General features: G+C 34.1%; 1 protein-coding gene across 1 annotated transcript; it reads right to left on the reverse strand.

Moving 5' to 3' along the window:
- Nucleotides 1-375: 375 nt before the first annotated feature.
- LOC117325457 (lipoamide acyltransferase component of branched-chain alpha-keto acid dehydrogenase complex, mitochondrial-like) lies at nucleotides 376-12,252 on the reverse strand. Its single transcript, XM_033881672.1, has 10 exons — nucleotides 12,090-12,252; nucleotides 9,093-9,219; nucleotides 8,590-8,665; nucleotides 8,032-8,213; nucleotides 7,322-7,452; nucleotides 6,328-6,717; nucleotides 5,908-5,985; nucleotides 5,003-5,194; nucleotides 3,977-4,048; nucleotides 376-3,380 (listed from the first exon to the last, which is right to left on the reverse strand). The coding sequence occupies exons 1-10, from the start codon at nucleotides 12,150-12,152 to the stop codon at nucleotides 3,213-3,215; spliced, it is 1,479 nt and encodes a 492-aa protein (XP_033737563.1). The 5' UTR covers nucleotides 12,153-12,252; the 3' UTR covers nucleotides 376-3,212.
- Nucleotides 12,253-12,254: the final 2 nt, after the last annotated feature.

Consider the following 12,254-nt stretch of genomic DNA (forward strand, 5'->3'; position numbering starts at 1 on the left):
ACAAATGTGATAAAACTATGTATTCTGCAATCAATGTTTAGTTCTCTAAATTCCAATGGAATCCTTTATCACATAGTTATGTGGCTTATGTTTGTAACAGAGCGCATGATTAATTAAATTTAAATCACTGCCTCCGCTATGGATCGAACCCGTGACCTCTGGCTTACTAGTACTAGTCTTACGCTCAACCGATCGAGCTAAAGAGAAGATCTCTCTAGCCGAGCGGTATATTGCGGCTAGTATTTACCAGGGTTACATGTTTGTTTTCCAATAATAAGTCTGCAATTTGGAAGTGTAGTTTTCATTTAATATTAGAATATGAAAAACAAGATATTTCATATCCCCAAAACTTAATCAAACAGAAGAAATATACACTTTGTCATTTTAAGTATTTTTAATTAAATTTTTTTTCACAAATACCTGTGTATGATTTGTATCCGATACCAAATATCTGTGTATGATTTGTATCCGATACCAGACACTATAGAAAGTGATATTAGAGATTCAATACAAACACATAATACATAATCTCACTCAATCAGTCGGATTAAAACACCACCCAATTACTACATACTGCAGCACTATTACATAGTGAAGTGATATTTTCTGTTGCTTGGAAATGTTATCTGACATTTTCGATCACCCAAAATCAAAGGATCCGTTCCTATCCTTCATTTATTAATTCTATGTTCTATCTTCGGACAAACCAAGGTCACGGAAGAATAAATACATGTATGTTGTACATACAATTTGCTAAAATTATCATCCGTTTCACCATTTCTTTGAAAAAAAACCCCTCCTTTTTGCTTCAGGTTTTGTTAAACAAAAATTTGAATTATAGTAAATATTAAAAATTTTCACAGCACCATGACAATACAATGTATTCCCATTAAGCCTGTCAGATTAGCTATGTATAACATCCACCAGAATGTTTCAGCTTTATCTTAAAACACATTTCAGATTTCAACATTCAATTGAAATTTCTAATAAGTGTACATGCACACACTCTCACATGCCTACATACATAAGATACATTTCTCAAAATCACCTCTTTCACAAAGACAATAATAACAGTTGTAGCACTCACTGAGGATATCATCACATCATCTCACAACTTAACAATTAAATGTCCACAGTATTAATGCCAGGACAAAAAATAGTATGCAATGTGAGATTTCTAGACAGTTTCTTTATATACAAGCTACATAAATATTACCTTATTTTCATGAAATTCACAAAAATGTGGTGTGTGCATCACAGCAAACGACAAGAAATTAAGATGTCTACATTCTGTACCAAACACAAATAACAGTGTAATCTAAAATCTAGATTATAAAGTATTATATCTTAAGCAAACTAAAAAATCACAATGATTTCAGTATTTTTTTTACCCCCCCCCCCAAAAAAAAAATCCACCTCCAAATAATTGTATGAAAGTCCCTGTTTATATCAAACACATGTGTAAATATTGATGCATTGCAATTGAAAAACGATATCAAATTTGCAAAATCACCATTTCTCAAAATTCACCAAAATATCTTATTTTTACCCCAAAAAATACTCTTTCTGAATAGTGAAAGAAAAATACATTTGATATATGATAGAATTCAGTTTGGCTATGAAGCAATTTTTTAATCGATAGGAGAAAGGAATGATAAAGATTTTATATCAATTTCTAAAAATCTAAGGTCCCAAAAATATAGCAAAAAATCAAAATTCTTGTAATCTGTACAGCGAGTTGATATGTCCATACTACAATGCTACTATCCAAGTTTTGCGGAAATAACATTGAAACTTTTTTGAGAAACTGAGCTAAACACAAAACTTCAAAAGTTCAGATTCCCAGCATCTCTAATTTCCAGAGTCGCTGGTCCATAAATTTTGGATAATATTCGAAAAATTAATGATATGTTGAGATGTTCACTATGTGATCTAACTATATACCAAGTTGGTCTTATACTTTCTGAGAAACTGATCTAAATGCAAAACTTAAACATGAAATGTTGACGCCGCAGCAGTCACCACCAGGAAAAGTAACACAATCGCCTCGCTTCACAACTTCGTCACAGCCGAAACAAAAACTATTGGAAACTGATATTACAGTTTGATAAAACAAGTTATTATGACATATAAAGGACATATAGCTATATGTTTTATCAGCGATAAGCCCATGCCTTTTTATATCGTTATTTGATTACACATTAAAAATAGTTTTCATATTTATTCTAATATCTATATAGACTGTCCCCCGAGATTTAGATATCAGTTATATACATGTATACATGTATATAGATACATTTTGTGTATGGTCTTTAAGGACCGAGAAGCAACTTGTTACTAGTACAAAGTAGCAGTTGTTGGTTGGCAAAGTGGATATCACACTGACTTGACTCTTAATAGGTTTATTCCCTGATAGAAAGTGATAGTGTATGGGTTGTCTTTGTCTCCTCTGGGTTCCTCTCACAGAAACACCCCTTGGCCAACAAGACTGATTAATAAAGGGTAAAATATAATAAAATAGATACATTAAGTTAATCTTAACTTATTCTGTGTTGCATGTCATTATCATACAGGTAATTAAACAGGGACATAAAAGTGTGGGAGAGAATTACTCTCTAAGACAACCTCTATACACATAACATCTTAATACATTTTTTGTAGGTTGAAAGTACCATTCTGTAAAATCAGAAATGGCATTCTGCATCATTCTACATAAATTATAAAGTGTTTATCAATACAGCTGCATGACTTAGTTTGATACTAACTGAACAATGATTGTACCTTTATACAATATAATATAATGGTATGTTTTGTATCATGTTCAGAACAATGAAGATACTTTCAAGGTGACTTAAACAACAATGTCATTATGTTTTATACACTACTACAAGGTAACCACAGTATTAATCCTGAAATAAGCCCAGGGGGTTGTCGCATAGCCTCTGTCTAAAAGTCGTGACGATGGGCTTTTTACAGGACAATGAGATGAAATTTGTTGGCCGATTCCATTGAACAGCAATATATGCATGACAAAGCTTATTTTTAGGCATGGGCTTATTGCCAGATAAAAACAGTATGATGATGTTAAACTATTTCAGTTTTCCATTCATCATCTTGAAACAATAAGCTCAAACAGGATTGATGCTTTACTGATTAAATGATGGAATGATCAAATTTCCTTATACATGTATAAATAAACTAGAATATCCACTTTATTTTAAGTGTATTGTCATAGTTGCTGGGTTTTCTAGGTAGGCCTTCCACACGTTAGAAAATCGGGCCATAGTTGCGCCCTCTATCACACGATGATCTGCTGACCAGCTGACATTCATAATATGTGTTTTCCTCACATTACCCTCCTCGTCGTATCTCGGCAGCACCTGTACAGAGACAACTTGGGATTATCAACATGCTACTTTCATTGTAGACATTTTCTTTAATACCACATAGCTGTCTTAATACTGAACAGTCGCAAATTAATGTGGTACCACAGAGATAAACAGGTATGGGTTTACTTTTTGAAGGCGACACAAAAACTGATATGTACAATGTTGTCCTCTACTTTGTGTTGAATTTATTGTCTTCCATGTATGATTGAAGTTCATACAGTGTAATGTGGTATTTCATGATGAGAAAAGAGCTTTATTTGTGTAATGTTATTATACAGCTTATATCCACAGATTAACCCAATACATTGTATTAGACATTATAGATAAGCTATAAACTTCTGTTTTAAATGCTCTCTTTGAAACATTTATAGTAAGAAGCTTATTCCATGTAAGTTAACATTGTTACCAGGTACAATGTATATACTTTTGTTTTTGATATTGTTTTTAATCATGTTTAATAAGAACTTGGTATTTCCAGATCAATTTTGAAGTACATATTATCCTCTTCTGTACACACCTTCATCACATATGAATACATAAGAAATCTTCGACAGAAATATATCTACCATACATTGACATATTCTCACCTGAAATTTCCCAAGTGCTCCTATAGCTACCTGTGGTGGAAGTACAACTGGCTTAGCATAAGTGCCACCGATCTGACAAAAAACAAAGGTAAAACTGTAGAAAATTGACAACCCAGCATAAATCTTAATCAAAGTGTGCTGTGCATAAGGGACTGATATAAAGGAGTAAAAGAAGTAGTACATAAATATAGAAAGTCAGGAAATAGGAAGACTACTGTTTTATTTTTCAAGTAATTTTGCATTTCTGGATGGTTACTGTTGATAAACATGTTATTTTCGGGAATGATATCAACTTTGAAAGGGCTGTGGTTTCAATTGGCATACTAGCTATGATTAACTTTAATGTAACACTCCAGATAGGTGAGATAAATAGAGGTTACACAACGAGTGGTTGTTGGATATGGAATTTATTTCACACGAGTAAGTTATTTTTTAAAAGTTACAAAAGACACGAGCTTTAGCGAGTGTTTTTTGCAACTTTTAAAAAATAACTTACTCGTGTGAAATAAATTCCATATCCAACAATTTCGAGTCGTGTGACCTGTTTCTACCACAATAATATCGGCTTGAATGAAAGGGACCAAGTATAATTCCGCGTATGCAAATAAAATGTACCGGTGACGTCCGGGACCCAGTGATGTGACGTCATTAGATTATTGATGAAGTCAATAACAATTGCAGCTTGGGTCAAAGTTCACCGTGTTAGCCAATAAAAATGCGTACAGAGATTATACCACGTGTGGTATAAACAGATTGTTAATTAACAGCTGTAATGATTAACTGATGGTCTGAGAGTTGAATAACACAGGGTATTGTGGTAGAAATAGGGTTAACTTATTGGACTTCCATCACCACTGAAGTTAAATCTTGAAGTAAAGTACCCTGGTAAGTTACACATAACAGTCCACATTTCATTGAGACATTTATTGATTTCATTGTTACTTATAATTTTATCTACACTATACAAAAATACTTCCTTATGCACATGTCAAACTCTAACCTAAACCAAATATTATGATAACTTACTGCTCCAATATTCGACAAAGAAAATGTGCCTCCTGACATATCGGCTGTTGACAGCTTTCCTTCCAGTCCCAATGCATGTAGCCTGTTGAGCTCTGCAGCGATCTCATATACACTCAAAGACTGTACATTCTTTACATTTGGAACGATTAGCCCTTCAATGGTATCCATAGCTATGCCAATGTTATGAGCAGCCTAAAATTACAAAATATGATACAATTTTACTGCAGATGAATTAAATGTAGTACATTGTAATCTGACATGGCTATGAATTTTTGTAAGGAACAGTAGAAGATATCCTTTCCTAAATCAATCCCTAAATCAGTGTAGTTTTTCGTACCATAAAATGCACTGGATTTATATCTCCCTCATAACAAAAACAAAACACCCCCCCCCCCCCAAAAAAAAAAATTGGGATAACATATATGAAACTTGTTTGCAAAACAGTGGAATTGCATTATATTCATCTTCATAACAAATTTACATTTGGGCATTGTGACATCACAATGATTAAGATGTTGTGAACGTAATCAGCATTTCTAAAAATAGAAAAATCAGGTCAACATCTCAAAATATTAACCTCCAAGTGACTGTGTTTAAGCCAATGAAATAAGTTTAGAGCTCGTTATTTTGTATTTTTGTTTTGCACGTGTATAACCACAAAAATTAAAGTTGTCATCGTTATTACCCAGCTTGTTATATTGCAGGATGATAAAATAACATTGGTTAGCATGGTCACTTCACTGCAATAGACATGGAGGGGCTTTTTACCAGATATGGACTGCATTCATGCTAAATTTATAAAATGTAAAAAAATTATGCGATTAAATTCAAGATGATTATTATAAAGACAGTATTTTTATGAGAAGTTCCAGTGAAGAATTTGTTATCTAGTCAGTGTAACATACCAGATATGTAATATTTTCACAACCACTGTCCACAGAGGCATTCAATATGGGAAATTGATGTAATGCCATTGAGGTCGCCTAAAATCCAAAATGAAATAATTAGTAATTTAGATTTACAGTTTTTTCCAACCAGTCAAGTACATATGATTATTAATAGTGGTGACAACTTAAATCTTGAATCAATTAAATAATTGTGTGAAAATCTAATCTAAAAAGTTAAGCCTTAGCTCCAATTTCTCTTTATCAAAATAATTCAGGAACCAATCATATACCAATATACCAAACAATATAGAAATATTCCAATGAATGATTTCAGTTGATTTTGTAGGTATTGCTAAATGATAAGTTTCACAAAAAAACATTTAGCCCAATAGTACAAATACTGGCAATCAAAATAAACACCTACAGAAATGTACAGACCTTAATGATGAATGGCATGTATGAGAATTTCATTCCTGATGCTGCAGTCACTGCTTTTGCACTTTCCCTCAACAGAACAAGTCTAGTCACATCAATCTCATCACAATATCCAAACAATGGGACACTGTTAGCCTCTGTCATAGACTTCACCATGGCTTTTCTAACTCCCTTTATAGGTTCTGTCTTGTCCTTTCCGATCGGGATAGCAACTGCTGGTACAACAGGACGTGGGGAAGTCACTGGTGTAGGGACAGCAACAGGCGTAGCGACAGGGGTGGGGATAGGGGTAGGGGCTGCCACAGGTGGCGCTCCTCCTTGTATGTGCCTCATAATGTCCTCTTTCAACACACGGCCATCTTTACCTGTACTAGTGACATCAGACAACTTGATCTGAAAATATTTTTTACAGTTTGGTTATAAAATACATGATAAAATAAAGTTTCACTTAATACAGTTGTATAATTGTATGCCCCACGATCAAACTTACTCTGGATTGTTTCACATACAAGAACATGTAAATTTGACATAAGATTTAAGTAAAATATAAGATACACAAATTCGGGGAAAGGGTGAGGGAGATTGTCCAAAAAAAGTGGCCACTTTACACAGGCTTCATGACACACTGGACACACAAAGTGCTACACAACAATAAGAATTTGAACTTTGACCTCAATATGACCTGAAACCTAAGTATTTGGCACACTGCCTTGCTTGTTGTCACCTTACGTACATTCATGATATTTCACTGACTTACCTCCAGAAGTATCAAGTCATGGTCAAGACAATTAATTTGACCTTTAACTTCAATGTTACCATGACTTTAGGCATACCAACTAGAAAACATGGTATGGGACACATTACCTTGTCATCCTAGCTACATTGATGGAGTTTTATTGACCAACCATTATCCATCCTGGAGTACAACTAGGTAAGAGGTAATCATAGGTAACAAAGTCACATGTCAATTACACTCTATACATATAGTCACACTTACTGAATTCTCCATGGCAATCTTCCTGACAGCAGGAGTAGCAAGGACTTTCTGTTTGAAGACCTGAGGTTGGGGTTGCTCATCTTCTGATGAAGAGGAGGAAGAGGAACTGGAATCATCAGACTCATCCAAGTCTATAGAAACAAATGGAATTAAATTAATTGAATTTCATTTGGTCCATATTGTATGACATCAGGCTATGAGGAACCAGAAATTGGAATCAACTATGCAAATTAGGTCTAACTAGGAAGCAGGTGGTTGGATTATTTTCTATGAAAGATATCCTGTGGTCTTTTTTTTTAATGCACAAGTATCAGCTTGTCTTTATTTAAATGTGATTTTCTGACAGAAAATTCAACTGGTGGTGCAGAATTATATACCAGGTACACTTGCAGATAAAATTGTAATTAAAGTGATTTACATTTGTTCTGGTGAACTCACCTGTTCCTTTATTAAACATTAAATGATTCAAGGCATATTGAAATGTCTAAAACCACATTACTCCTTCCTTCTCAAGAGTTTTAAAGATTTAAGAATTTTTTGTTAAGTCTTAAGATCTTTTATCAATCATTATTTACTTATTTCAGATTTCAGACAATCAGAATGGGATACAACTGGGAAGATGATTTTTAATATAATGAAAAATGAGTTTAAAATCAATATACATGTAGGGAAATCCTCAAAACATTTGTGCACACTAACATCCTTTATACCTGTATCCTTGTCTGTTTCAATGTCAACAAGTGGATCCCCAACCTGGGCAACATCATCTAGCTCATAGTAGAGTTTGCGGATGATTCCGTCATAACGGCTAGTAATGGTTACAGAAGCCTTGTCACTCTGTACCTGACAGATACTGTCAAACTGCTTCACATGGTCTCCTACACTCACGTACCTGATCCACAAAACAAATTGCATTTTAGTTAGTTACTGGTTTACTGCCTACATGACTCAGTCAAATGCTAAGTTTCTTCTCACGGACTGTAGTCATTGTTCTGTCCAAGTGAAGATTAAATTCAGAAGTCTAAATGTTGTAATGTATATGCATAGTGTATCAAAACCTGATGATGTCAGGGAAAAACTCTTATGTTTTTATGCATATTTGTTCAAAGCAGCAAATCTGTTATTGAGAAAATATTGAATTCCAAAGTTTTTTTGTAAGAAATGCTCATCACAAAATATACCTGATTAGGCTGATGTCAGTGGTAAAGCTAAAGTACTGCAGCAAGTGATAACTAATCAGAAAATATGAAATCTTTATTAATTCTCACCATTCTTTGACATTAACTTCTTTGATACCTTCTCCAATATCGGCAAGTTTAAAAGGAATAGTTTGCCCACAGCAAACTGCAAATAGTAAACAAAACTTTATACATATTACAAAATTTTGAATAGAAATATAACAGAAGACAGGTTTATTCCTGTAAAAGACTTTGTCCACTATATCAATTAAGTGCTAAAAATCCTAAAAGAAAGAGGATACACAACTATAAATACTAATTCAAAATCATCAGGTGAAAGATATGGCCTAAGAATTAACTTAATGTAGATGAAAATTCAGAAGAATAAGACCAGGTGTGGAAAGGTAAAGGTAGACTAATTATCTTCTGCTTCATCAAGTCTAGAACTAAAGGTCACTAGCTATAGTCTGAGCCCCACTATCGGCCGTTTATTTTTCACTCCTCTTTATTATTATAGATTTGGTAAAAACCCTTGTAATGTATGTTGAGATCTTGTCAAGTAAATATTTTGCAATATGAGAGTAAATCCACACCTGTGCTGGTTTGAAATTTTCTAAGCTGGTAAACAGTGTTGTCCTTCCAAATTCTTTGGGGGCGTTTCTGTGTTGCTCTGGAGTTTTGCTGATATTTGGAATGTATTCCTCTTACAGATGCTGGTGACTAGAATACAGAAATGATTATATTTACCTATTTGTCATCATTTCATGAGTTTTATTCTTAGCTGAGCTATTTTTTGCTGTTTGTTATCTAATTGTTTTATTTACTAATATTGGATTCCTTTTAATATTTTACCATATCCTATAAGCTAGCTTATAAAGTGATATAACAGTAATAAGATGAATGTTTTGTTATTTCAAGATAATGTTTGGTCGGAGATGTCAACAAGCATTTGATGAAAAATGTTTTGCTTAAAAGTATTTCTATGCTTGGATTTGAATTTGTAGAATGCCAGACAAACCACCAGAGTTTGTAACAAAATGTATTGATCAAAAACAGAGTCAAGATAATTATAAGCATAAACCACTGGGGTTTGTAATAACAAGATGCCCAACTTTGAAGTTGATCTACATCATTTATGCAGATGCTAATTTGATAATCACTTGATTCAAATGTAAAATTTATTCATTTAAATTAATTTTGTAGCCCTTCATTCCAGCACACTACTTGCCCAATATGAGGTATCTGGGCCTCTTGGTTATCGTGAAGAAGTTGATTAAAGATTTTAGCATATTTGATACCTGTGACCAGAGACATATATACAGAGAGATAAGTAACATCGCTATTTCCCCGTACACGTAGTGGCTCCCTTTATTCGTGACCACTCAAGCATATCCCTTATCGAGAGCGCCCTGTCCCCTACCAAACACACGCGAGCACAGGTAAATCGGGCTTTGCGCATGTGTGTATCGATGTACTGGAACTTATTCGACATGTTCTGGTTAATCCGCCATTACGTCAGGCCAAAACATAGTCATTTTAAATACACACAGAAAGCACATCGTTTTATTTTGGCCACTACAAAAGTTACAAAATTTACCACATTAACCAAAAACTATCAAACTTATGGGATATAGTCTTATTGATCATGCACATTGTTGTCATTTATCCGTATTTTCGAAAATCCATTGGGTCCTATTCGACATGTCCAAGTTTGTAATTAGCCGCCATTACGTCAGACCAAAACATCGTCAATTTTAAACGCACACAAAAAGCACGTCGTTTTATTTTGGCCACTACAAAAGTTACCACATTAACCAAAAACTATCATACTTATGGGATATAGTCTTATTGATCATGCACATTGTTGTCATTTATCCGTATTTTCGAAAATCCATTGGGTCCTATTCGACATGTCCAAGTTTTGTAATTAAGCAGCCATTACTTCATACCAAAACATCGTCAATTTTAAACGCATACAAATTGCACATCGTTTTATCTAGGCCACTACAAAAGTTACCACATTAACCAAAAACAATCATACTTATGGAATGTGGTCTTGATTATCATGCACATTGTTGTCATTTATCCGTATTCTCGAAAACCCCATAGGGACTTTTCGAAAATTGGAGATTCCCGACGATCTTTCCTGCGTTGTGCTTGACTTTCATACTCAAAATACAAACACTTGGACAGCAAATTGTGATATATTTCATATTGATGACACTTCTGCACTTTGATATTAATAAAATTAACGCACATAATTGGATCTTGGTGATGATTTCAAATAGAAATTATCGATAATTATGTGTCTGGTTTTCAAGTTTTCTCCAATATGGCGTCTAGTGAGGACTGAACCGAGCGACCGCAAAGGATTGTGGGAAGGTCAGGGGCCACTATGTAAACACAAGGGCAAATAGAGAGCTGCCAATCTCTCTGTATATATGTCTCTGCTGTGACCTTGTTGAATTGAATGTAGCAGGGCAAGGTCATTCTTTCAAATTAATTCTCCATCATACTACTTGTCCAATATGAGGTATCTGGACCATATGGTTATTGAAAAAGCTTGAGAAAGATTTTTATTGTGATCTAGAAGTTGTCATCATTTTTTTAACTCTACTGTGCAAGTTTAGCGATACCAAACTTAATAACAATAATGTCACATGTAAAGGGTTCCACATTTAGGGTACCTTAGGGGCTGAAAATTATTTTCTTTGCCCGACTGAGCCATAAAATGGTGAAACCGGTCGAAAAATGATAAACGTTATCCACATAATGATACATAACTTGTGAAGCTGCTTAACGTTGATGTTGAGTACATTTCTACTCATCATGTTGTAAGTCCGTAACAGTAATGCTGTATTACAATTTACATGTATATTTTTTGTTTCTCCAGCGAACAGAATAAAGTCCAGCGAAGTGATTATATTTGAATTCAAAATTTTTCCTATAAGTGTACAATTCAATTTCAAATTCCCTAACTGTGGTTGCTTGTACAACCTCCTCAGGAAGACTATTCCAGACGTCACCAGACCAAAAGAGTATTTACGGATGTCACACTTGCAGTACTTCTTCTTTAACTTTCCCAAATGACCTTATATAGTTTGCAATGAAATGTCTATTCAAAGATCCATGTGGTAATTACTGCTATATTGTGGAAGTTGTTCAATATCTTGTAAACAATTATCATCAAGTCGCCTCTTAGTCTTCGATAAGCAAGCATTGGAATGCCAAGTTTTTAAAGACAGTCAATGTACAGTATGTTAAATTCTTCAATCCAATAATAAACTTATTAGTTGAACTATTTTATTCTTTTATTATGGATTACATACATTTGCTGCACTTATTATCAATCTTATTATTGATCTTGACTCTGTTTTTTTCAATGTTTTTTATTTCAAAGACCTGAAGTAAAGCCATTGTGAACTTGTTTAATTTTCAGCATAAAAACATCTAGGAACTTTCAGACTAGGCCCTGGGGCACAGGACCAGGTGATGAGGCTGCAAATATCACCTAATATTGAATAGAATGCATAACTCAGCAAAGACTCAGACAAAGCTATTTAAACCACGTATTTAACAAAAATACCTACAATTAATCGTGCCCGACACAAAAGATCCCTTGAAAGGCGTCTGGCAGCCTGAAGACTTGCCATCTCTCAGCTAGGAGGAAAAGTTTTGCAGTTTGCAAGGTGCCCGTGGAGTTATTATATTGAGGGTGAACAAGACGTTTGATTCGTACGGTGAAATCAAAATAA

The sequence above is a fragment of the Pecten maximus genome, chromosome 4, assembly GCF_902652985.1.
Source record: "Pecten maximus chromosome 4, xPecMax1.1, whole genome shotgun sequence".
NCBI lineage: Eukaryota > Metazoa > Mollusca > Bivalvia > Pectinida > Pectinidae > Pecten > Pecten maximus.

Bases quoted from the DNA above. Each gene is read 5' to 3' on its own strand.
- LOC117325457 (XM_033881672.1), bottom strand. From the start codon at position 12,152: ATGGCAAGTCTTCAGGCTGCCAGACGCCTTTCAAGGGATCTTTTGTGT. The intron at 8,666-9,092 runs GTGTGGATTTAC...TACTATTTGCAG, and splicing joins AAAATTTCAAACCAGCACAG to TTTGCTGTGGGCAAACTATT. The intron at 8,214-8,589 runs GTGAGAATTAAT...TTTGTGGATCAG, and splicing joins GAAGTTAATGTCAAAGAATG to GTACGTGAGTGTAGGAGACC.